We start from the raw sequence: 26,758 nt of genomic DNA, 5'->3' as shown, positions 1-26,758 counted from the left end.
CTCTTAAACTGCTTCAGTTTGTCCCACTCATTCACTAGAAAATTTCCCTTTTTATTCTTTTTTCCCCCTTTTTATTCTTTTTTTTTTTAAAGATTTTATTTATTTATTTGTCAGAGAGAGAGCGAGTGAGAGCAAGCACAGGCAGACAGAGTGGCAGGCAGAGTCAGAGGGAGAAGCAGGCTCCCTGTGGAACAAGGAGCCCGATGTGGGACTCGATCCCATGACGCCGGGATGATGACCTGAGCCGAAGGCAGCTGCCCAACCAACTGAGCCACCCAGGCGTCCCGTTCCCCCTTTTTATTCTTTAAAGACTTTTTCAAATAGTCTCTGCACCCAACATGGGGCTCGAACTCAAAATCCTGAGATCAAGAGTCACACGCTCCACCAACTGAGCCAGCTGGATGCCCCTGCTGGAAAATCTTTCTTAGTGGTGAAAGAGGTTGACGCAAAATAGAGCAGTTGAGTAGGTCTGCCTTTTCTCTGCCATCTGTTAATAGGATGCTATCTTCCTTAAGCTGTGCTTCTCCCTTCTGTTGTTTATCTTTTTCTAAATATTATTTCACAAAACAGAAATGCTTTAGGGGCCTTTAATATTTATGACGTTGAGATTACTTAGGATTTGAGACTTGCATATTCTGTATTGTGTCACTGAGATGCAAGTTCCCTGAGGCCACGGTACTTGTCTGTCTGCTACACCACTGTTGGAACAGGCTGGCATGGAATAGGTACTCAGTAAATGCTGTTTACATGCCAAATCCTAATGCCATTTTTGTCTTTATTAGAATTGCAAAGAGGACTTCTGTATAGTCGCCCTTGGTTTCTTACGTCCTTTCTCCCATCTCTTCTTTGATATGATGATAGTGTGTTGAGATTTCCTTTTTAGAGTTTTTCATCCTTTTATTAAAAAAAGATTTTATTTATTTATTTGAGAGAGAGAGAGAGAGAAAACAGGCGGGGGATGGGAGGGAGTAGAGGGAGAAGCAGACTCCCCAGTGAGTGGAGAGCCTGACACAGCTCCTGATCCCAGGACCCGGGGATCATGAACTGAGCGCCACCCAAGTGCCCTGAGTTTTTCATCCTTCTTAAGCCAGATACTCCATTTTTGGTATAAGCCTGTATGTCAGTTACCTGTTGCTTTGTAACAGTCTTACCACAAAGGTAAGTGGCTTACAACCACTTGACTCAACAAAGCTGCAGTCAAGGTGTTGGCTAAGGCTGTGGTCTCATCTAATGTTCCGTCTCCTCCTAGGCCCTCTCACTCAGATATTGACTGAGTTCAGTTCCTTGTGGTTGTAGCACTGAGGGCTTCGGTTTCTTGGTTGCCTTCCAAAGGCTGCCCTCATCTCCTAGAGGCCACCCAGTTTCATCTCACATGAAGATCCCAACAGAGGACCCCTGTACTTTTTCTCAAAGCCAACAGGAAAGGGAGAGAGTCCGTATTACAGCCGTGGTAATCTTTGTAGCTTAATCGTGTATCCTGCATCATGGGTCCCCCCATCGCCATTGATGTACTGTTGATTGGAAGCAAGTCCTAAGTCCCACTGCGCTCAAGGAGAGAGGATTCCCCGTGGGCAGGAGGGGGGGACCGTGGAAGCCACCTTAATTAAGGACCTGTCTGCCATAGCCTGTAAACGTTCATGGACTTCTGTAATGTAATATCCTGGAAAGTATACTTTCTGAGCGGTAAATCCTTTTTATCTTAATTTCCTAACTTGTTACTGAAGTATTAATAATACAGATTACATTTTAAAAGTAATGGTCCCCCGGTTTAACTCTAGGTTTCAGTTCTCTCTTCTGTGTAATTAAAAATGCTATGGAGTTAGATTTTGCATTTGTAATCCTAAACACAAATTAAGTACAGTATAAATTATATACACAGATGCATATTACTGTCGCATGCACAAAGCTATGTTTACTGTGCCTAATGGATGATTTTAAGCAATTTGAGGATAATCTTAATTTTACGTAATTTTTCCTCCATACCCAGTGATTTTAACCATAACTGCCTTGTATCATACAACTAAGCCGTATCCTGAGACGTTTCCTTTATGTGGATACTGTTCATGGCAAAGAGGTCTTGAGGAAAAGTATATTTGTCTGCTATGACATTACGTCAGATGTACTTCATTACCTTTTGTTGTTGTTGTTAGAGAACACGCACAAGCATAAGCAAGGGTTTGGGGGAGGAGCAGAGGGAGAGGGAGAAAGAGAGACTTTTTATTATTGTATAAAGATTTTTATTTATTTGTGTGTGAAAGAGAGAGGGTGCACAAGTAGGAGGAGCAGGCAGAAGGAGAGAAGCAGGCTCCCCACCGATGCAGGACTGGATCCCAGGACCCCTGAGATCATGACCTGAGCTGAAGGCAGAGGCTTAACCCACTGAGCCACCCAGGTGCCCCCTACTTCATTATTTTTAATCTGCTTTTCTGATAGCCTGTTTCTTAGCCTTCCAATTAACAGGCTATGTATTTAGTTGTTTTTTAAAAGATTTTATTTATTTATTTAAGAGAGAGAGAGAGCGAGCGCCCGAGTAGGGTGGGGAAGGGCAAAGGGAGAGGGACAAGCAGACTCCTCACGAGCGCGGAGCCCTGTGTGTCCCTCACCCCAGGACCCTGAGATCACAACCTGAGCTGAAGACAGATGCATAACCAACTGAGCCACCCAGGCACCCCTAGCTTCTAAATTATTTATTCCTCTTGTCCTATTCATCATTTCATTTATTTTTCTTTACACCTTCTCGTTTCTATTATGTCTTTCTTCAAGTACAGCTATTCATTTTTTATGCACCTTTCCCTGGGTCAAGCCTTCAAATGAGAGTTCATTCATGTTTGTAGACAAGACACTGAAGTATTGGGTCTTAATATTTAGGATGTAGTCGATGGTAACTTATTTGATAGCAAGTAGACTGTCACCATCTGTCATTTTAGGCTTCTGTTCCTGTACCCTTTTTTCCTTCTTGAAAACATTATACCGTCTTCCACTTTATCCCCTGCCTCTGAATTCAGAAGACCACATCTTTTGTGAATTTGGAGGTTTCTTTCAGTTTTATTAATTGTTTAGAAGGCTAGCTAATACCATGTATTATGTCCAGGTACCAAAATTACATTCTTACTTCAGATGACTGTTCTTAATCTACCTTTTATCTTCTTATATTGAGTTTATTTTTTTGCTTACAGGAAAACACTCCTATCTATATACTCCTGATAACCAAATTTAAAATAATTTTCTTCTGGAGCCTTGAGAGTGGCTTTAATTTTTTTCTTTTGTTTCAATCAAAGTGATGCCCTCTGGCTCATGACCAGTTACTTTTCATGAAAACCTTGATACTCCTTTTGCCAAAACAAATTACTTCCTCTCCAAAAAAAAAAAAATAGTATCTAAGCATATAGCGTACTGCCTTTTCAGTGGAAATGAGGTTTATCAGTATTTGGTTTCCCAAAGTATAAAGTTCCACTAGCTGATAACCACAAAACCATTACACTAGACTTGTAGCCCAGCAGCTGTTTGAAGTTCATTAGTTTACTTGCCTAAAAATATTGAAAATATTTGCATTTCTTGGTTAGATACAGTTTAGGCCCAGTGTCTTTTGAGAGTATAAGGAGAAAGGGACACCTGTTTTTAGAATTACATCTAGAATCGTGCTGTCCAATACAGTAAGCCACTAGGATTATGTGTCTAGTCCAAACTGAGATGTGGTGTTAAGTGTAAATGTATTCCTGATTTCAAAGACTTAGTATCAAAAAATCAAATACCTCAATAATTTTTATATTGATTACATGTTGCAGTGATGGTATTGTTAGTATATTGGAGTAAACACAATATATTACTATTTAACTTGTCTCATTTTACTTTATTAACATGGTAGGTACAAAATTTAAATGACATATGTAGTTGATATTTCTATTGAACAATGCTGGTCTAGAAAATCTTACACATTTATTTGTTTTTAACAGCTACTATCACTGAATTGTTTGCTTCCAAAAGAAATTTGAGAGGAAAATTCTAAAGTCTTTAGTTTTCCTTGATGGTTCCACTAAGTACACACATATATGACATATCAAAGTTAGGGAGTGTATTGAAAACTTCTCCACAGAGACAGTGGGTTAGAGTCTTTTTAAGGTATTTGTTGAATTGGGCTCTTTTCCCCATTTTTAAAGCCTCGTTAAATTTGCCCAGTGATGTCAGATCTCTTCCTCAGTAATTTTTTTTATAGCTAAAACGAAACGCTGCTGTATAAAGAGAAAGACTGTGGCAGTCTGCCGCTTTGCAGTAACATATAGCTTCTCACAGAAACTATGAATGCTGGAACCAGTCATCGTGTTCCACGTCTAGTTTGTTTATAGTCTGGAAGTTGACAGCAAGGAGGGGTGGCCATCTGTAATTTAGTTAATTGAATTGGAGGCAGGGAGGTAGGCAACAGATTAGAAACATTCTGCTTTCTGTACTTAACCTCACCTGATGTTTGGTTTGGGATGACTCTGGAAGTAATTGACATTAATAATCTGTATGAATGAAACATCAGAAACAAAAAACCTTTTTTGAAATTCCTAATGGTTTGTTCTGGTACTTTTTTTTAAGCTTTTTTTTTTAGAGATTTTATTTATTTATTTGACAGAAATCACAAGTAGGCAGAGAGACAGGCAGAGAGAGAGGAGGAAGCAGGCTCCCTGCCGAGCAGAGAGCCCAATGCAGAGCTCGATCCCAGGACTCTGGGATCATGACCCAAGCCGAAGGCAGAGGCTTTAACCCACTGAGCCACCTGGGTGCCCTTGGTACTTTTTTTTTTTTTTGGCCCCACCCAGGATCTTTTTATAATAGCTTTATTGAGATACGGTTCACATATCACATGATTCACCCTTTTAAAGCCTACAGTTCAGTGGTTTTCAGTATACAGAGTCATGCAACCATCACCACAGTCTAACATTAGAACATTTTTATCACCCCAAAGAATAACTGCACCACCCCAACTCTAAGCACCCACTAATCTATTCTTTGTCTCTGTGGTATCTTATTACAGACATTTTCATATAAATGGAATTGTGTACCTTACGGATCTTTTGTGACTAGCTCCTTTCACTTGGCGTAATATTTTCAAGGTTCATGTTACAGCAGAGCTGCTTTCCTTCTCATGACCAAATGATATTCCATTGGGTGAATATACTAGATTTATTTGTCCATTGTTCAGTCAGTGGAATTTGGATTATACTTTTTTAACATAGAAAACTAATGAAGCTAATACTTACATTCACTTATAACCCTTCCCCTGTCTGTTCATATTGAGTGTCATAGTAGTTTAAGTACGTGTTCTGATAGTCACCACCATTTTAGAGGTTATAAAATGGAGGCTCACTAAGCCGAACTAATTGGCCTAAGATCACATAGCAGTTAAAAACTAGCGTTTGGACTCAAAACCTGTTCATCTGACACCAAATCATATGTTTTCTTCCTTATTGCCACAGCCTCCTCCCCCACCTTCCCATCCCTTAGTGATTTTGTTGAATAATTACTTTGTAGTTAGCTTTTTTGCTCACTTTTTTGGTTGCTGTTGCTTGATTTAGGAACACTGGGTGTTACACGCAAACAATGAATCATGGAAAACTACATCAGAGTTTAGTGATGTAGTGTATGATGAATAATATATCATCATCATCATTATGTACTGTTAGAGGAAATGTTTTTGAAAAAAACTTTTAATATGGCCTCTCCTGATAACTCAGGAGATGAGACAGAAGTGTTTTTGGGTGATAATCTACTTCATAGTTCGGCAGCAGTCCATAGAACAGCAGATTGGATAGGTTCAAGGGTGTGCTGGAGGGCTCACTTCCTTGCCCTCTCTCATGAAAAAACTTCTCTAATGACCTTGGTAAAACTATGTTTGCAGTAGTAGACTTCATTTATGATACTTGTCAAGGCACCAGAGTTCACATTTTTAAATGATATCCATCTTGGAGTGTAACATACATGTAATGTTACAGTGGTAACATACATTCTCTCTGGGCTTCCTTTTCTTTTGTAGGGTTCTGTAGCTATAGCTGGTGCTGTTATTCGCTGGCTAAGAGACAATCTTGGAATTATAAAGACCTCAGAGGAAATCGGTGAGTATGTTCTAACAAAACGTTAGAATCTGAAGAATGAAAATTTCTAATATTTTACCTTTGCACTCTGTTAGTACTTGTACTTTGAGCCGTGTGTGACATTAAATGATACGGATTCCTATTATGAGTTGGATTTATACATAAAAGACTATTTTGTGAAGATTTAGGAAACAACAGATTGATATAATTAGTGGTGACTCTTAATAAACTGGCAAGGTAGGGCATAAAAATTACTCACGTAATTTGAACAGCGAAGATGGCCAGAGTTTGCAGGTAAAGTAGTCCAGTTACATTTTCCTGATGAGAAAGAACTTTAAGTTTCAGACTGAGCAGTAAAACCCTGGTGCCTATCGTATAACTATTAATATGACTATTTTTGGTATGGATAATTATTTTTGAACTCCTCCCCCCACTCTTTCATCTAGTTCTTTACGACGGCTTGAAGGTAAAACAGTCAGAAACACAGAAACACACTTCTCACTGGGGCTGCACTGGAGGCTACTTCACGTCGTAGTCAGCCAGTTAGAAATACTGGAAATGAGTTAAAATACCTGAATGAAATGAGTCCAGTTCCTTTATTTCTTCGCCTGGGTTACACTGTAGTGGGAGGTGTTCAACGTGGGGAAGTTTGTTTCTGTTGCTCCTAGCTTACGTCTTTCTTTCTTTCTTTTTTTTTTTTTTTAAAGATATTATTTATTTATTTATTTGACAGAGAGAGAGAGAGAGAGTGCACAAGTAGGCAGAGAGACAGGCAGAGGGGGAGAGGGAAGCAGGCTTCCTGCCAAGCAGAGAGTCCAATGTGGGGCTCGATCACAGGACCCTGGGATCATGACCTGAGCCAAAGGCAGAGACTTAACCCACTGAGCCACCCAGGTGCCCCTAGCTTATGTCTTTCATTTGGAACATTTTGCTGTACTAGTGAATAAGAAATCAAAAGCCCGATCCTAATTTTTTATGCAGATGTGTTTATTGACTAAAGTAATAGATTATTTTAGAGTGACTTTTATTTCTCTCTCTCTTTTTTAATACTAGAAAAACTTGCTAAAGAAGTAGGTACCTCTTACGGCTGCTACTTCGTCCCCGCGTTTTCGGGGTTGTACGCGCCTTACTGGGAGCCGAGTGCAAGAGGGTAAGAATTGAATATGAGGTGTCCTTTTACAGGTCTTGATTTATTTACTAAATGAGCTAATTGGCTACTAGTTTCCTGTCTATTTTCAAAAGATTCTGAAGTGTTGAGGAAACCTTTTCTGTTTGGAGAGCATTAATTTCAGAACCTTTAAATTGCGAGAAGCTAGAAATCCTCTGACAATAAGCCCCTGCCACAGCCATGTTAGTGTTAACGATCTTTTTTCTTCAAGGCCTCTGGCAGTCATGTGTCCAGAAGACATCATCTAGATGAATTTTAATTTGGTGTTACGTTATTGTCTTATGTTCATTTGGACCCTGGACTTTTTCCTGTGTGGATGCAAGATCGTGGACCAGAAGAACTTTCTAAGCTGCTCAGTGTTTATGTCCAGTTTTTTTTTTTTAATGTGCATTTTCCCCCTGACCTTGTCTGTCTACCAATGTCAACCTTTCCATATTCAGGACATTTCAGATTGATGACTTGTGTGCTCCACTCTAATCTTAAAAATCTTTGTGTGTATTTTTAGGATCATCTGTGGGCTTACTCAGTTCACCAATAAATGCCATATTGCTTTTGCTGCATTGGAAGCTGTTTGTTTCCAAACCCGGGAGGTAATAAAGGCTTTTTTTTCTTGTACTTCATCCACTTTTATCACTTTCAAACGAATTCTATATTAATGCTGGAAATTTATTACATGCTTCATTATTAAATACCTAATCAAAAATTAAGCCTTCCTAAGGTCTCTTCTAATAAATACAAGTTTCTCACCTTTTTCATAGCGGTCACGACCTTCTGAGTTCCTGTCGTCCGCCAGGCGCTGAGTGTTCTACAGTTGGGGGGATATTGAGTAGAAAATGTTAGGTAAAGGAAATAGTAGCACAAACATAGGTATCAAGGCAAGAAACCAGGGTGCAAAGTTGGGGTTTTGGGCATGGCTGGCTCTTCGGGTGGGTGTAGAGGTGTAGTGAGGAAGAAAGGTGGTATAATGTATGAAGGAAGGCTTGGAAGACCAGAATAAGACACCGAAATTTGAGGAGTGCCTGGGTGGCTCAGTTGCTTAAGTGGCTGCCTTTGGCTCAGGTTGTGATCCCAGGGTCCCAGTATCGAGCTGTGTGTTGGGTTCCCTGCTCAGTGGAGAGCCTGCTTCTTCCTCTCCCTTTGCCCAGCGCCCTATTGTATTCTCTCTTTCTTTCTCTCTGTGTCAAATAAATAAATACATAACGTTTATTAAATTTTTTTTTTTAAAAATCTAAATTAGATTCTATAGGCTTTGGGAAGCTCTTCAGGGTTTTGGGGTAGAAGACTGCCATTTTCGGAGATGTCACCATGGAGGAGTAGTTTAATTACATTTATTGCATCGTTTTATTTAAGATTTTGGATGCCATGAACCGCGACTGTGGAATTCCACTCAGTCATTTGCAGGTAGACGGAGGAATGACCAACAACAAAATTCTTATGCAGCTGCAGGCAGACATTCTGTATATTCCAGTAGGTTAGTAAGCCTTCATTCCTTTACATTCTGAGAGTAATGTTTCTTTCAGAAGAACTGGTATTTTTAGGCATATGTAACTGCGAAGATGTTGATGTCGCTGTCTTCCCTCAGTGAAGCCTTCAATGCCGGAAACAACTGCCCTGGGAGCGGCCATGGCGGCAGGGGCCGCGGAAGGAGTTGGCGTTTGGAGTCTCGAACCCGAGGATCTGTCAGCAGTCACAATGGAGCGGTTTGAACCACAGATCAATGCTGAAGGTATGTTTAAAAAATGAAAACGTGGGAGTGCCCGGCTGGCTCAGCCAGTAGAGAAACACGCACCTCTTGATCTGGCGGTCATTGGTTTGAATTCCATGTTGGGTGGAGAGATGACTTAAAATTTCTTCTAAATTTAAATGTAATGGTATACCATGGAAAGGAGAGAGAGTTTGCCTTTCTGTTTATACATGAGTTCAGAAACTAAGTAAAATAGCAAATGCTACTGTTTTAGATAGGTTACTAAGAATATTGGGGTACACTGCATATGAATAGTTCCTTCTTATTAAAAAAACATCCAAAATCCCATTTTTTGCCATTCACTTCTATTTACAGTCATTTCATGCAGGAAGATAACACTGTTTCTAGCTTGCTAACACAGCCTTTTTTGAAAGTAAGAAGGGAGATAGATGAGCCATGGAGCTGAATGTCTTTGGTGTCTGCCAGGGTTTTTTTTTTTGTTTGTTTGGTTTTGTTTGTTTGTTTTGTTTTTGAGGAGCCCTTGGTTTTTTGTATTTTCTTTAATTCTTTCTTTTTAAAATTATTTTTATTAACATATAATGTATTATTTGTTTCAGGGGTACAGGTCTATGATTCATCAGTCTAAGACAATTCACAGCACTCATCATAGCACATACCCTCCCCAATGTCCATTTCCCAGCCACCCCATTCCCTCCTCCACCGCCCCAGCAACCCTCACTTTGTTTTGTGAGATTAAGAGTCCCTTATGGTTTGTCTCCCTCCCAATCCCACCGTTTCATTTTCCCCTCCCTTCCCTATGATTCTCTGTCTTATTTCTCAACTTCCTCATATCAGAGAGATCATATGTTAATTGTCTTTCTCTGATTGACTTATTTTGCTCAACATAATATCCTCCAGTTCCATCCTCGTCATTGCAAACGGCAAGATTTCATGGAGTTTTGTTGACGGCTGCATAGTATTCCATTGTAGCTATATACCACATCTTTTTTTTTTTTTTTTTTTTAAATACCACATCTTCTTTATCCATTCATCTGGTGATGGACATCTAGGTTCTTTCCATAGTTTGGCTATTGTGGACATTGCTGCTATAAACATTCGGTGCACGTGCCCCTTCGGATCACTACATTTGTATCTTTAGGGTAAATACCCAGTAGTGCAATTCCTGGGTCATAGGGTAGCTCTATTTTCAACTTTTTGAGGAACCTCCATGCTGTTTTCCACAGTGACTGCGCCAGCTTGCATTCCCACCAACAGTGTAGGAGGGCTCCCCTAGATACCACCTCACGCCAGTCAGAATGGCTAAAATTAACAAATCAGGAAATGACGGATGTTGGGGAGGCTGCCAGCTAGTTTTCACACATGATTAGCCGGGCCTAAGTGGCAACAGTGTAAATAAATGAGCCTCAAATACCTGATTCACTGCCCTAACCAGCTAAGCTAAGCCACAGGCTCTGACCAATACCTTATTAAAATATGGTGGTGCATGTTTTCCCCCCAGTGGTGCGTTTCTTAAATGGAAATAAACATGAATACAAAAATAAGGCTTTATATATATTGAATTTGATTTTATAACTTTTTAAAAACCTATGTATAAAATTGCATCAAAGTAGATTTTGCACTACTGGGAAATAAGATTTCAAATGCATTTCTCTTTAATTTTTTGGAAGACTAAGCCAGCACTGCTTAATTTTAGTCCTTCCCACATGCAAGAAAGTAAATTGTAACACTAGTAATTTTACAGTCAGAGAGTATACCATGTAACTTGATGTAGAAATGTATTTCAAAATCTGATACTCTATCTGTAAGTAATTTTTACTTTTTAATATTGGATTAAATGGGGCTCCAAAAATTTTCTACCACTGGAAAAAAGAATTTTTTAAAAATAAACAACATTTAGAGTGAGTATATGGTCTTGCGATGCTAATCCTATTCTTAAAGCAAGGAAATTTTGTGCAGAAGCGTTTCCTGATTTCTGAGGATAGCCTTCTTTGCCTTTTTTTAAAGGCCTTAGCCCAGAGTTGGTCAGTCACGTCATCTGTCCTTCCCTTCAACTGCCCTACTCCTCTCCGCACAACACACACACACACACACACACACACACACACACACACACACGTGTGAGAGGGGTACCTAGGTATAAATAATTCATTCTCTAGCAAACTTCTTTTAGAGCCCCATACAGGCCAGAAATTGACCTGATGTGGGAATATAGAGATGCCCTTCAGGAGACTCGAGTATGTTGGGAGAGGCAGATAAAGACATGACAGTTCACTGCAGTGGCTCATAGCCTCAGATGTGTGGGAAGTGCTGTGGGAAGACCAAGGAGGGACATAAGTGGGGCCCTGGAAAGCTTTCTGAAGTGAGTAATGCTGGAGCAGTATTGCCCAGGTGTCACAGACTTCAGGTGCTCTGGAAAGACCAGGAAGCCTCATGGGGATACCTTTCTGCATGCCTCGCTGTTACTAGGAGGAGTACATGTGGATGGACACACCAGTGGTGCCCATTTTTATTTAGTCCTCTTACTATGGATTTCCATGGTAAAAAAAAAAATCCTGTCTCGCAGGAATGCAGTTTGAATCCTGTGAGCAATCAATACTTGCTAAGTCCTTTGACTAGACTGACTAATAATTCTTCTTCTAGTCTTTCCACATTATAGTATACCCCTTCCCTGTACCCCAGGCTTCCCCTGCTTCCTCCCCACAAGAAAGAGCAAACAGATCCAATGGGAATCCCTTTCCAATCCATCACCCCTTCTTTGTGAATGGCCTGCCTGGTCTTCATAGGTAGCCCGGCTCCCAGTCTTCCTTTACCCTGCGCGCGATGTTGAATTTCCCCTCCATTTTCCAGTAGGTATCTCTCCCAAACCCGAGTTCTGGTAAAGCCCCATGCCAGTTGAATGCATCACAATTTGTTGAAGATGCTGAGTGAACATAAGTACGGTGCTTAGACTATCTCTGTAAACTACTTTTCAGATGTGTGTTTTTCCTACCTTCTATTTCTAGAAAGTGAAATTCGTTACTCTACATGGAAGAAAGCTGTGATGAAGTCAGTGGGCTGGGTTACAACTCAGTCTTCAGAAAGTGGTAAAAATGTTTTTATTATTCTTGCACTTTGCCCTAGTATGTTAATTAACTTCTTTAAGTATCTAACCATTTACACTTAGTAAGGCTGCTCTGAAGAAAAGTATTATCATATGTCCAGAGTTTCTAACATTTTGAAAACATTTTAAAGTTCTAAACATAAAATGTAAATTATGAGATAGATACATACTTAATTCTATCCTGCCCTCTCTTTTCCTTATTAGTTTCCTGGTACTTCAGTGGGTAACTGAGCTTTCTAAAAGTAAAATTATTTCTTTCTTCTCAATGAAAAAGAAAATCAATTAGAGTTTTCCTTTTTTTATTTTTTTTTTCACTTAAGTGTCTCCTTTTACCTTTTTGGGGGGCTGTCTTCATAGCCTGAACCAACCAAAACTTAGGTTAATTTCAGAATATATTTCTCTACCTCCTAGGCTGATTCCAAGTTCTTAGTGAATGTACATTATGAGAACTCATTGGAGTCAAGAGGAAGAAATGTACCTAATAGTAAATTAGAAGTATCATAATAGATTGGGAAATACTCTTGGCAGAAAATAGAAAACTATTTTTTTCAGTCACTTAAGTAGGAAGGTATTGGGCTTAAGTAAACCATTCAGTCATAGACAGCCTTAAGCTGCCTTTACTATGTATTTGATAATTAAACAGATTTAAACGTTCCTTTAATATGCCATAATATTTAAATTTTTCGCTAAGTGAAGTTTTAGAATGTAATAAATAGAACAATGTCCAATAATGTACTGAAACATAGACTTTAATGGAGAAGAGTTTATAAAGGAAATATTATCTGCCTTCCAACCCAGAATTGCATATAGAATTACTTTTAATGTATTTGGCTTTTGGGAGATACTTCTGGAACCATCCATTACCACAGATCACTGATCTGTATTTTTAGTCCTGGATGTTCCTACCTGAAGCTTTTTTCCCTCCGAAATAAGCTTAATATCTTTTTTCTTTAAATCTTTTGTTCTGTGTAGTTTTCTTTCCAAGTTGGCAGCAAAGCTTTTCTTACTAAGCTTTTTGTGATTTTGAGACCCTTTATAACAAAACTGCTTGATCATAAGTTCTCCTAGCTTGGTGCTAGTTGGCTTGCAAGATACAACATGGACCCTGATTTATTTTCTAGTTGCCCTTAATCAGTGGCTAATGAGCAGTGGAGTCCTGTTTTCGTTGACTTGGAGGATTTTTTAAATGGCACAGTCATCCCTTTGTCCCTCCCTGCACCCAGTGTGACACACACACACACACACACACACACACACACACACTTCTTACTAGCTAGCAGTTGAAGATCAAATTTTAATTGAAAAATTCCCATAAAACCAATTGGTCATTTTCAATTTGTCTGCCTTACTCTCAATGAATTTAAAACATAAGAAAAAATTAATGAAAGGAAATTGCACGATTTCTTTAGTTTCTGCTGTTGAGTTGTAGATTTTTCACATTTGTTTTTGTTTCAGACTGCAGTGCATTTAAGAGTTTGAAGACATTTTTAGTAGATTTTTGAAACACACTGTATAATATTGAGTCTCTAGGCTCTATAATAAACTCAGAATTATATTCAATTAGTGACATGCTTATTGTATTTCTTCAAGCAATGTAAACTATATATAACAGTAGCAGTACAGATAGAATCCTATTTTAATAATCTTGAAAGGATATTAGAATTGCTGTCTGGTCTTTCCATGCTCCTTAAATTGCTTTAATTTTTAAGGAAAATACTATGTTAGCTTAATTTCCAAAACAGTTCGCCACTTTTAAATCAGTCATATCTATTTTCTTATTTCTAATTATATTTGAATATTTTGTAAACAATTTTTAATACACATTTTGACACGTGTTTAAAATGTTGTAGAAGTGATTGAGAGTCTGATACGTTTTAGAGAGAGCTCATCATAAATGATAAGCTTGGCTTTGCACTCCAGACACACTAAAACAACATTTTGGAAACAGATCAAATTGGTTTAAAATGCACAGCTATCAAATAACGTGTGTGTGTGTATGTGTGTGTGACCAAAAGGGGTATATTTTCATTAAATAAATGCCACCTGTTGCCTAACTGAAAAAAAAAATATATATATATATAGTACAACACCAATTTAAAATTAATAATTAATTAATACCACCTAATTTGGTAAGGACTTGTGAATGCAGGGTCTTCTTTGCAAACTAAAACTCGCTGTAGCCATATGAGGAAATTAGTGATTAGAACTTAGCCTAACTGTAAAAAAACAAAAACAAAGAACTTAGCGTAACAGATACCTTGCTCTGAAGGAGCAAGAATATATGTTCCTTTCTGAAAATCAAATCGAAATGTGGTCTCTACAAATACGGAAACAAAAAGAAACTTTGGTTTTATCTGAAAAATAATAAAAGCAGTGATAAAATGGAGGAAAATGGTTTATATGCCTCTTTTAATCTGCCTTCTAAGGCAAAGAAATATGTGGTGAAGGGAAAAAAAAAAGCCTCTCCTGAAAAGGCAGATAAATGACTATCATCAGTTTATATAAAAAACTATGCCCATAGCAAATAACTAGCTGCATTTCAGTGAAGCCTTTACATCTAGTGGTTGTATATTCTTAAAACTTGGAGGTTAATTTTGAATATGCTTCTTTTTTAAAGAACATTAAATAATATAAATATATAATTTTTAAATTCAAGAATACCATATGTGTATAAAGAATATTCTTTAAAGGAAGAGATTTTGACAGAAGTTAGGTTAGAAAATATCAGCACAACCATATTCTCAGGCAGTTTTTTTTTTTTAAATTTGGATTCATGGGCTCCTGGCTAGCTTAGTCCGTAGAGCTTGCAGTTCTTGACCTTGGGGTCATGAGTTTGAGCCCCATGTTGGGTGTAGAGTTTACATACATACATTTATGGATTTAAAAAAATTCGGGTCTGCCTAGGTGGCTCAGTCAGTTCAGTGCTTACCTTCAGTTCAGGTCATGATCTCAGGGTTCTGGGATCAGAGCCCTTCATGGGGCTCCACACTCAGCGAGGAGTCTGCTTCTTCCTCTCCCTCTGCCCCTCCCCCTGCTTGTGCTCTGTCTGTCTCTCAAATACATATATAAAATCTTTTTAAAAATACATGGATTCGGGGCGCCTGGGTGGCTCAGTGGGTTAAAGCCTCTGCCTTCGGCTCGGGTCATGATCCCAGCATCCTGGGATCGAGCCCCACATCCGGTTCTCTGCTCAGCAGGGAGCCTGCTTCCTCCTCTCTGTCTGCCTGCCTCTCTGCTTACTTGTGGTCTCTGTCTGTCAAGTAAATAAATAAAATCTTTAAAAAAAAAAAATACATGGATTCATACAGTTTAGTTTTTAAGATTTTATTTTTAAGTAATCCCTGCACTCAGCATGGGACTCAAACCCACAACCCTGAGATCAAGAATTGGACACTCCACAGACTGAGCCAGTCAGGCACCCCTGTAATGGGGGGGGCAGTAATAGTAATTGTGAGGTGCCTTTCCTTACATAGCACATTCTGGTTAAAAAAGAAAAAAACCCAATATTTTAGCAAAAATAGCCTTTGAAGTTCATTTTCACTAGACCAGTATAACTCTAATATGATAGCTAAAGGATCTCTACTTTGAATTGGGTTGTTCATTTAGTAACTTTGGGGTAAGAATTAAAAAAAGAGAAAATCAACAGCCTCCCAAAAAGTTCTCCATCAGCTCTCTTCAGCTTTGCCAGTGGAAGGCTTATGTGGGTTTATATATGTATTATGTTCTTGGCTACCTGTGGCATGCTATCTGTATTGTTTGTTAACTGTCATAAGCCTTCAAGATTGATTATATTTTTGATTTGAAGTAATAACTCTGCTAGCTTTTATGAATATACAATTTTTATAACTTATTTTGTTTTGCTGTCATGTGATTCTTAACACAAATATTGTAATTATGTGTCTCTCTTTTGGTTTGCTTGACTGGAATTCCCTTCTACTTGGATGACCACAGGTGACCCTAGTATCTTCTGTAGTCTACCCTTGGGCTTTTTTATAGTGAGTAGCATGGTAATGTTAATCGGAGCAAGGTACATCTCAGGTCAGTTACTCTTTAAATTAGACAATTTTATTAGTTAGCACTAATGTATTTGTGTATAACTTGGCAGAAAATGTTTAGTGTTTTTCATTCTCCCTGTGCTTAGGAACCTGGAAAATCCATGAAAAGTCTAATTTGTTAGACCAATTAATCTTTCAGGACAGTCAGAATTGAGGACTGTGGCTCTGCTTAATTCTTTTATTGTTAGTAAATGACAGTTTCTTTGAGGGGCTACCTTCTGCTGTCAGCTGTGGCAGGAAGCAGAAGTGAAAGTAGTGCTGTGAAAGCTTACATGAAAGAATTTCAGAGTGACAGATGAATGTTCAAATATAATTTTCTGACAGTTTAATTGGCTCTCAAACGTACGTATTTTCTCTAAACTCAAGAAAACTTGCTATGCGAGTCTAAGTATTTCAGTTCTGGTTAAGAGTTTCCAAGAGTATGTTAGCAGAGTCTCTGGAAAACTCTAAAATCGTGGAACATATATAGTCTCTTTTATTTTAGTTAAAAGAGTATATTTTGTGAGATGAAGTTTTAAAAATGATTGCTAAAATAATAAGAGTTAGACTTAAAACTGAAGTATTTTTTGCACATTAATTTCTGCTCATTAGAAAAATAAAACTACTTAGCATGTTATGAAATTCATTGCATAACCTGTGATAATTTAAATGTAATAATTGTTCTGGGGAGCTTTTCCTGATGATAGCTCAATTTTTCTTCCAATTGAGGCTTAAGAGCTTATGTGGCAATGACTTGTCCCATATGTTACCAAGAAAGTGAAATGTTTTTTTCATAATTATAGAAAGAGCTCAATTATTTCTCATAATTAATTAGATGTTGACCTGGGTTTAACATGTAAAATGTAAACTTTATTGATAACGGAAGGAACATCTGATTGTAGAAATCTGGCAAGCATTAACTTGACGTCATTACTTTAGAGCTATATGTAAATTTGGAATGAAAAGTACTTACAGTAGCAGAACATTAGATTATCTTTTAATGATAAAATATGAGTTACTTGCCTGAGAACTTAAAACTAGACTACCATTTTCCATATCCTTCATATTTGGGATCAGTTTATTCAAATCTGCTTTCGTAAAAACAGTACCTTATATTGGTATTAGTGCTTTCACCTTATGAGGGACTTCTGGATGCTTAAGTCTATACAGAATTTATAGATGTCTTTTTTCTTTCTGCTTCTTGGGAATGTTTGGTGGAAAAGTACAAATATTGTAATCTTCCAAAATCTCCAAAATGAATATCCAAAAATATTTTCCAAATATTGTGATAATCCAAAAATAAGTAATTTAGGTTTACAAAGAAACTTATGACTTGTTTCAGGAAATGCTATATCATTTTTTCATAATCCCGAGTTTTTTTTTTTTTTTTTTTGCTACATAATGATGGTCTGGAAAGGGGGGAAAATATTGCAACTGAATGTTTTCAGTGATTTTTTTCCTCCTGTTTCCTCCTTGGTACCATGAGGATGAAAAGTCCTACTCTCTATCAGAATTGAGCCATATAGCTTATCTCTAAGCTAAGGGATACATTATGTGTCTAAATTCCTAGGCTCCCAAATGGATATGATTACCATCTTTAGGTTCTCTCTCTTGGTAACATATGCTGAGATTTGAGAACAGTGGCAATCGCTTGCCTTGATAAACAATTAACAATAGTGTTAATATTTGCTAATTTTGGAATTGGCCTAGTTACATTTGTTTGCATTTTAACTGAAGCCAGTATTTAGAAATAATGTGGAATGTGTAGCTCAAATGATTGAATAGTCTTCATTGCCTCAACTCCTAAATTGCATGTATGTCGTTACTGATACATGTGGTTTTTGTCCCTCGTTTTAGGTATCCCATAAATGATACCAACTCAACGGATTCCAAAGATGCGAGCTCTTTGCCTAGTGAGAGAATCCAGCGATTGTCTCTTAATGTGGTGACACTATTCATAGACTCTGATTTTATTTATAAGCCACTTGCTGCATGACCCTCCAAGTAGTCCTGTGGCTTGAAATAAAGAAAATGCAGCAGAAAGAATGCTATAGAAACATTTGGTGTGTTTTTTAACATCAAGAGTTAAGATTGGACCAGCCACCTTGGAGGCTGACCCCTCCTTTGCCATCGTGTCCTGCCCCATTCCCTCTGAGATCTAGGAAGAATTCAGGTCCTTCATTTCATTGGAATCTTTCATCAAACACACTCAAACGCTGATGATGGTCTTAGGATTTGGTTCTCTGCACTACACACACTTGACTAAGGGGTGATGACTAACCAGCTAAAAATGAGTGGCTTTTTGTTCCGTTTCTTTTTAACAGACCCTAAAAGTTCTCTTTTCTGCATATTAAGGAGGCCACAACATCTTCCCCAAATGTTTAAATGGACACCTCTATGGAATTCTTAAAATGCAAATTGAGTACTCTCATAGCTTAGACATTTTCCAGAAAGGTATTTGCCAAAACTGAAATTCTTCAGATACTTGACGTGGTCTCACTCATTCACTGAATTGCCGTCTGGATCTTCTAGGGAAAGACACTTTTTCCTTTCTTTTTTCATCTCTCCTTTTTGTATTTCTTACTTTGTATGGTAACATACATGCCTATATATATTTTATATAGTGAGGGCAGCCCATTTATAAATCAAGAGTACATTTTACATGATCTCACTAATACAGTGAATATCTGTCTGGATCTTACAGGGAAGAACACTTTTTCTTTTCATCTCTCCTTTTTATATTTCTTGTGTGTCTAACATACATGCCTATATATTTTATATACAGAGGGTAGCCCATTTATAAATTCAGAGCACATTGTATTCAGTAGGTTATAATGGGGCTGGTCTTAAGTGGACCACTGTGTGTATAAATATTTTGGGGAAATCACTGTATACTTTTTGGGCAACGGTTATGCATATTTACCAGGAGAAACTTTTTCTTAAGAGAGCCAGCATTTAAAGTTTAAGTATATGTTCTTAGTCAATAAAAGAAAATGTACTTTATTGTGACTTCAGCTATATTTCTTATACCTTGCCTTTTTATTTAATTGTTTGAGCTGGATATATATCTTTAAAAAAAAAGGAAAAAGACAAAACTGTGGAATATTATGGTAAATATTGTTTTCAGACAAGCACTAGTCCATATACGGTTATCTTCCTTTGACATAATTTTAGAAATATTTGGGATTGTTTAGACGGGATAGCAAAAAACACTGAAGTAGAAGAAAACCTTAGGAATAAAGCCAAGAATCTCTTTGTATCCAAATGTGTTATTAGTTGCTTGTAAGCAAGTATAATTTCTATTTGGGATCACGAGACGTATCTCCAGTTACTGTCCTAATACAACTGAAGAAAGGTTTGCAATTAGAAATGGCTTCCAGTGAAACCAAGAATTTCTCAAAATAGTATTACATGTTATAAAAACCTACCTAATCCAGCATCTTACTGTCAATTTTATAAAATCCTAAAATTAATTTCTGTTTACTACAAATAAAATACTATCTCCTAATATTTTTTTCAACCAGTGCTGAAAATGGGGAAATATTTATATATTAGTATAAAAGGTCTTGTTTTGTTTGGCATTAATGGTGGCTTGCATTTGCAATTCTGATAATGCTATTTCTAAATTATTCAATCTACTTGGGTTTTATTGCTACAGCTGCCACTTGAGTGACAAAAATATTATAGAAAGGTACTGTGAAATTATTATTTTGTGATGAGGGTACTTTTAAACATAATTATGTTTCTACAAAATCAGTTAATTGTAAATAATTGTTAAATCACTGTGCAGATAATTTTAAGATTCCATTAATTTTCTATAAATTGAAATATTTATAAATGTTTGAAACTGTGCATATTGGTATTTAATGATAAAATGACTTAAAATAAATTGACCCCTCATTCTTACTTGCATTTCTCATTTATAGACTAGAACTTAAAATTAAGGTTAAACCCAGAAGGATGTTTCAGGAAACATAAAGCTCAGCTGTTAGCACTTGATCAGGCACACTCTGAAGAACTAACCAAGAGCCTAAGAAATAGTTTCTGAAATGGTGAGCACCTTAATCATTCTATTGGAAAAGACTACACTGTCATCTCAGCATCCAGAAAAGAACCAGTGAGGTCAGAAATCATGATCACTTAGGGCCTCTTGTGCTAGCCATGCCTTTCTACTGGTTTCTTTCTGTTCTATCTGGGTTTGCTGATGGAGTCAAGTGTGCCATGATTCTCTCAACCCGATGGCCAAAACTTCAACCTTTTTTTCTTTAGTTAATCTGTAAAACAAGTAAATGCATCTTTGCTTCTGTAACAATATATTCGAATTTTTAGTGTTTCTTTTGAAACGCCCAATATTCTTTGCTTTCTGAGTGTTTTGTATCATGTTGGGAATGAAGAATGCTAGGTATTTATGAGAAACCAGCAGAAAAAGATGTTAACTAACAGCACTGATGGTAGAGTAGGTAGCATTTAACTCATAGTGTCTACCTAATGGTAAATAGAAGTACAAATATTATTTTTACAGCTTCAATGAGCTATAAAATTGATACACAGAGAACTGCACATATATAATGTATACACTTTGAGGAGTTGGGACATATGCCAACACCCATTATACCATCACCACAATCATGGTAATAAACAAATCCATGCCCTCCACACGTTTCCTTGTGTCCCTTTGTTTTGTGTGTATGTGTGTGGTAAGAATGCTTAACATGAGATCTACCCTCCTAATGTATTTTTAAGTGCACAGTACCATGTTGTTAACTGTAGACGGCACATTAGACAGCACATCTCTTGAATTTTCTCTTCTTTCATAACTAACTAAAGCTATTGAACAGCAACTCTGCTTTCCCCCAATCCCTGGTAACCACCAACCTATCCTCTGTTAACTGTGAGTTTGACATTTTTGTTTCCTTTTTTGATTCCACACATAAGTGAGATTATGTGTATCTGGCTTATTTCACTTAGCATAATGTCGTACAGGTCTAGTGATGTTGTTGCAAATGGTAGGGTTTCCTCCTTTTTTGAGGCTAAATAATATTTCAGTGTGTGTGTGTACATTTTTTGTACATTTTTTTTATCCATTCATCTGTTGATGGACCTTTGTGCTATTTCCATGTCTTAGATGTGAATACTGTTGTGAACATGGGAGTGTAGATAGTTCTTCGAGATCCCGATTTCCATTCTTCTGTGTAAATACCCTGAAGTGGGATTATTGAATCCTATAGTAATTCTTTTAGTTTTCCATAGTGACTGTACCATTTTACGTTCCTACCAACTGTGTAGAAGGATTCCAGAAATTATTTTTTACTAACTTGAATAGCGTATTTTAACTAAAAATACTAAAATAATGAAGTCTGCTTGATCTTTGTTTTTGCAACCTAGTAACTTTTTTTTTTTTCCTGACAACTTTCATGAGGTCACGTAATAGTGGGAAAACTGAGTGAGGGCACCTGGCTGGCTCACTTGGCAGAGCCTGCAGCTCTTGATCTCAGGCTTGTGAGTTTGAGCCCCATGTTGGACATAGAGCTTACTATAATAAGGAATAATAATTAATAATAACTGTTAAAAGCCTCTAAAGATTTCATTGTTTTAAGGAATCTCTAAACTCAGTGTGGGGCCCATACTCACAACCCTGAGATCAAGAGTCACATACTTCGACTGAGCTGGCCAGGCACCCTGAAAACTTAATTTTTAAATCAACTCGATTACTACTTGGCCTGTACTTTATATAGGCACTTAACTTAATTCCTGTTTTATGATAAAATACTAGCTATGCTAAACACCACAGAGGAAAAAACTCAAAAATATTTCCTGAGGTTTTCTTTTAAATCCCATTTAGTGAAAATGACCCATTAAATTACGTGTGGGGACTGCAAAAATACTCTGAGAAGCAGAAGGTAGGTTCAAAACAGGTTGCTCAAGGGGTGCCTGGCTGACTCACTTGGTGGAGTGTGCTGCTCTTACAATGTTAGGGTTGTGAATTCAAGCCCCATGTTGGGTATAAAAATTACATAAAAATAAAATGTTAAAAAATAAATAAATTGGTATAATCACAGAACAGAATATGTGTAGCTTTAGAAAAGAATGATACTGTAGAAACATGGAAACTATCCAGGAAAAAATGAAAGAGTAAGGTGCAGAGGAGTGCATAAGTGTGCTCTTTCTATTAAAAGAAAAGCTAGGATGTTTGCCTATGCTGTGAGGACATCTTAAGGAGCTGTTAATAGTGTTTACTTAGTAGGACAGAAAGTAGTGATAATTGGACATGTGGGAGACAAGGGTGAGAAAAACCTTTTCACTTTATATCTATTTGAACTGCATTAATTGTTAGCATATGTAATCTTGAACCATGTTAATGTATTAGTTGTTTATAAACCTAATTTAAGGGGTGCCTGATCTCAGCCCAGGTCTTGATCTCCAGATGGTGAGGTTAAGCCCTGTGTTGGGCTCCATGCTGGGCATGAAGCTTACCTAAAAAAAAAAATCTAACTTAAATTTCTGAATTTAAATTCAGAAGTCATTGTACATGAGTGTTCATGGCATCATTATTCATAATCGCCAAAAAAGAGGAAACAAGCTGTTGATGAATGGACAAATCAAAGGTGGTATAGCCATACAGTGGAATATTAATTCAGCCAAAAGAATGAATAAAGCACTGATACATCCATGTTGTAATATGATTGAGCCTTAGAAACTATACAAAGTGAAAAGACACAAAAGCCACATATCGTGTGATCCCACTTATAGGAAATGCCCAAAATAAGGAAATTCATAGAGGGACAAATGGTTATTAGTTGCCTGAGTCTGGGCTGGCGGGGAAGGGAACAGAGAAGAAATTGCTAATGGGTATGAGGTTTTGGCGGGGGGCGGGTGTGTGATGAAAACATTCTAGAATTAGTGGTAAAGGTTGTACAACTCGGTGAATATACTAAAACCCACTGAATTACACACTTTTAAAGGGGTGCATTTATAGCATATGTATTATATCAATGAAATATATAATGTTACGAATTCAGATGTTGTAAGTTAGTTACCCACAGGCAAATTCAGCCCACAGGCTTGTTTAAAATAACAAAATTGTTTTTAATTTGCATTAATGTAAAGTCAGCCTATGACCAGTCCCTGATGGGATGTGAGTTTGTAATCTCTGAAATGAGCCCTCAGAAGGAAGGCTCCTTGGAAAAATGGAGGTTAGTAAATTTAACTTTTTTTCTTCCGTTTCCATTAACTTTTTCAAGTATCTAATATTGGAAATATGGGAAATGATTTAGTCACTAATACATAAAAGATTGTGATGAAACGGAAGATCTGGCCTTCTATTCACCTTCCCAGAGGTTTCCATGGATGTCTGTCCAATAGAATGTATTCTATACTAATATTATAGGATGCATTTAACCTGCTTCCCCCAAAGCCTTGATAAATAAAGAGGCAGTCTTCCAAAAGTGTTACCTAAAATACATTGCCATAATTACCAGTAACTTGATTTTTCTCTAACTGGAGTCCTTCAACGGTGTCATGTCTTAAGATTCTAAACAGTTGTTTTTTTTTTTTTAAAGATTTATTTGAGAGAAAGAGTGCAGAGGGAAGTGGAAGAGGAAAGGGAAAGAATCATTTTTTTAATTTATTTGCCAGAGAGAGAGAGAGAGAGCGAGCACAGGCAGGCAGAGGGGCAGCAGAGGCAGAGGAAGAAACAGGCTCCCCGCCAAGCAAGGAGCCCGATGTGGGACTCGATCCCAGGATGCTGGGATCATGACCTGAGCCAAAGGCAGCCGCCTAACCAACTGAGCCACCCAGGCGTCCCAGGGAAAGAATCTTTTTTTTTTTTTTTAAGATTTTATTTATTTATTTGACACAGAGAGATCACAAGTAGGCATAGAGGCAGGCAGAGAGAGAGAGAGGAGGAAGCAGGCTCCCTGCTGAGCAGAGAGCCCGATGAGGAACTCGATCCCAGGACCCTGAGATAATGACCTGAGCCGAAGGCAGCGGCCCAACCCACTGAGCCACCCAGGCACCCCCAGGGAAAGAATCTTAAGCAGACTCCTCACTGAGCAAGATCATGTCCTAAGCAGAAACTAAGTGGGACACTCAACCGATTGGCACCACCCACGAGACCCCAGTTCTAAACAGTTTAATATCATATGTTCATTATCTCCCCAAACTGTTTAAACCTTCAGCCCTTTGCTGATTTACCACCACAGCTTCTTAAAGGAAGAAACAACAGGTCCGTTTGTAATATACCTGTTCAGCTCATTGTAAATTGAATTCAAAGAACAGTGAATATTTGCAGGTTCACAGTCTACATCACTGGTTTCTCAGCTCAGGAAGCTTTTTTCTTTTTTTCTTTGTTTTTAAACTAAACTCTGCCCAGTGTGAGGCTTGAACTCATGACCCCTGAGATCAAGAGTCCTGTGCGCTATTGATGGAGCTGGTCAGGTACTTCCCAGGGAGCTCTCTTTAAAATGACCATTTTTAGGGCTCTGTGGTGGCTCAGTGGGTTAAGCCTCTGCCTTTGGCTCCGGTAATGATCTCAGGGTCCTGGAATCGAGCCCCACATTGGGATCTCTGCTCAGCGGGGAGCCTGCTTCCCCCTCTCTGCCTGCTGCTCTGCCAACTTACGATCTCTCTCTGTCAAATAAGTAAAATGACCATTTCTTTGGGTTCCTGGCTGACTCAGTTGGTAGAGCATGTGATTCTCGATCTCAGAGTCCCAAGTTCAAGCCCAAAGTTAAACCTCGTACTTGCTTTAAAAAAAAAAAAAAAAGAAAAGAAAAGAAAAATGGGTGCCTGGATAGCTCAGAAAAAAATAAAAAAGACTTCTTTTCCTATTGTTCCTATAGTAAGCATCTGCCTTTGGCTAAGGTGGTGATCCCGAACTCCTGGGATCGAGCCCTGCGTCAGGCTGTCCAGCTCCCTGCTCAGTGGAGAGCCTGCTTCTCCATCCACCCCCTTCCTCTGCCACTCACCCTGCTTGTGCTCGCTCATGCATGCTCTCAACCCCTCTCCTCAAATATATAAATGAAATCTTAAAATCTGAGCATTCCTGTGCTGTTTTTTTTTTGATCAAATAGTTATTTTGGAAATAGGTAAGAATAATACTGCTCTTAGGAAAATTGGAAAATGGGTTAGAAGAGTAGAAAATAATCCACAATCCTAAAATGATGTCTGTGGTTATTTTTTTCCCCAAAGTTTAAGGCAGTGTTTTCAGAGATCTTGAATGTTCATAAACTTGATGTACAAGTGTTAATACAAAACAACACGAGGTGTCATGTGTATGGACACATGCAGGTGAACCAGAAGAATAACAACTTGCATAGGGATGCTAAATACCGAGTTTAGGAGGGTGGTTACCTCTGAAAGGGAGAAGGTGGAATCAGAGAATCTGAAAAGTTGTGATTCTTCAAAAAATTAAAAGAGCTAAAGCCATTACAGCAAAATCTTAAGCTCTGATGCTTCCGAGCAGTGAGTACACATGTATTTACTATCTTCTCTGTACTTAAAATACTTCATAATAAAGATAAGGCATATCGCTCTCCTAATCATACATGCCAACCCAAGGAATGGGTTGAATTCCTTGGTGTGCATTAGTGCAGTTTTGCTTATCCTGAAAGCCTTCCCATTAAAAGGGCTGAAGTCTCACTGATCTTCTGGCACAAATACCCAAAGCCCTTTTCTTCCCTCAGAGAGAGGCACAAATACATGCCAGGCCTGGACAGGGCCGTGGGTATGGTACACAGGGCTTTGCATGCTCTGAAGCTCGTTACTGCTTATTACTGCTTCCTGGTTAGCTTCAGTGACTCTGGCTAATTGAATTGCACTCCCTGGTAACTGCTCGGGCGTCCCAGAAGGTTGCCTTTCAAAACCGAGGAAAGAAAATCCTGTCTTCATAGGCATCCCCACGTTCTTTGGTTGAGCCAAGCAGCTGTTTGTTCAAGCCAAAGATTTGTTTCCCACAACTGGAAGAATTGCTGAGGCTACAAGTGTTAACAGAGACTTCTTTCACCTGATCATAGTAGGCGGGCTTTCAAATATAGAATTATTTTAGACATGCATAATGCAAACATTAAGTGATTCTGACATGGACAGAGGCTCAACCATTTCTGCTGAGTTGTTTCAAACATCCAGTCACAATTTACAAAGCCATGTGCACCATACAAGATTCCTTTAACTCCTCCAAGTTCATCCCCTGTAGCCAGATCTTTTATCGCCTTGCTAAAAGCCCTGTAGATAGAACAGGATCCAGTGACTGGGCTATTAAAAGCAGGTTTCTTGTTAGAAACAAATTTAACCCCTAGGTGGCGCTGCTCTCCACAGTTAGGCTTTCCTGTCTTCTCCGCTTTGTCAGCTGTCATGTACTGACCAGGTTCGGGTACTCATTGTTCGTAATCCTAGTTAAATAAAAGCAGTGTGGTGGCCACGGGAGATATCCATGATGCCTTCATGTGAGGATCATAAAAATCAAAGGCTTAAGCAAAGCCATAAATCCATTTACACGTCCCTGCAGCCTTGAATTTCCTTAGTTTTTTCAGGTCATCATAAAATTAGATTTATAATTCCCTTCACAATCTATACTTTAACATTTATCCATTATTTAAAAAGTGGAATATCTCTGGTAATTACACATTATATGCTTTCCTAAATGTGTTCACAAAGGTCTTAGTTATAGCCTGTTTTCTT

The 26,758-nt window shown here is 38.1% G+C and overlaps 1 protein-coding gene across 4 annotated transcripts in view; it reads left to right on the top strand.

Annotated features, from left to right (window-relative positions):
* The window catches only part of GK (glycerol kinase), an 80,022-nt gene extending 60,035 nt beyond the window's left edge, over positions 1-19,987 (top strand). For all 4 annotated transcript variants that reach the window (XM_059386274.1, XM_059386273.1, XM_059386276.1 and 1 more), the window contains 7 exons: positions 6,017-6,095; positions 7,128-7,224; positions 7,748-7,832; positions 8,593-8,713; positions 8,825-8,968; positions 11,950-12,030; positions 17,939-19,987. In XM_059386274.1, the coding sequence (XP_059242257.1) occupies positions 6,017-6,095; positions 7,128-7,224; positions 7,748-7,832; positions 8,593-8,713; positions 8,825-8,968; positions 11,950-12,030; positions 17,939-17,949 (618 nt within the window). In that variant the 3' untranslated portion in view covers positions 17,950-19,987. The remainder of the gene's footprint in view (positions 1-6,016; positions 6,096-7,127; positions 7,225-7,747; positions 7,833-8,592; positions 8,714-8,824; positions 8,969-11,949; positions 12,031-17,938) is intronic.
* The last annotated feature ends 6,771 nt before the right edge of the window (positions 19,988-26,758 follow it).

Source organism: Mustela nigripes, chromosome X (assembly GCF_022355385.1).
Source record: "Mustela nigripes isolate SB6536 chromosome X, MUSNIG.SB6536, whole genome shotgun sequence".
In the NCBI taxonomy this organism is placed as follows: Eukaryota; Metazoa; Chordata; class Mammalia; order Carnivora; family Mustelidae; genus Mustela; species Mustela nigripes.
This window is presented reverse-complemented; position numbering and strand designations above follow the sequence as displayed.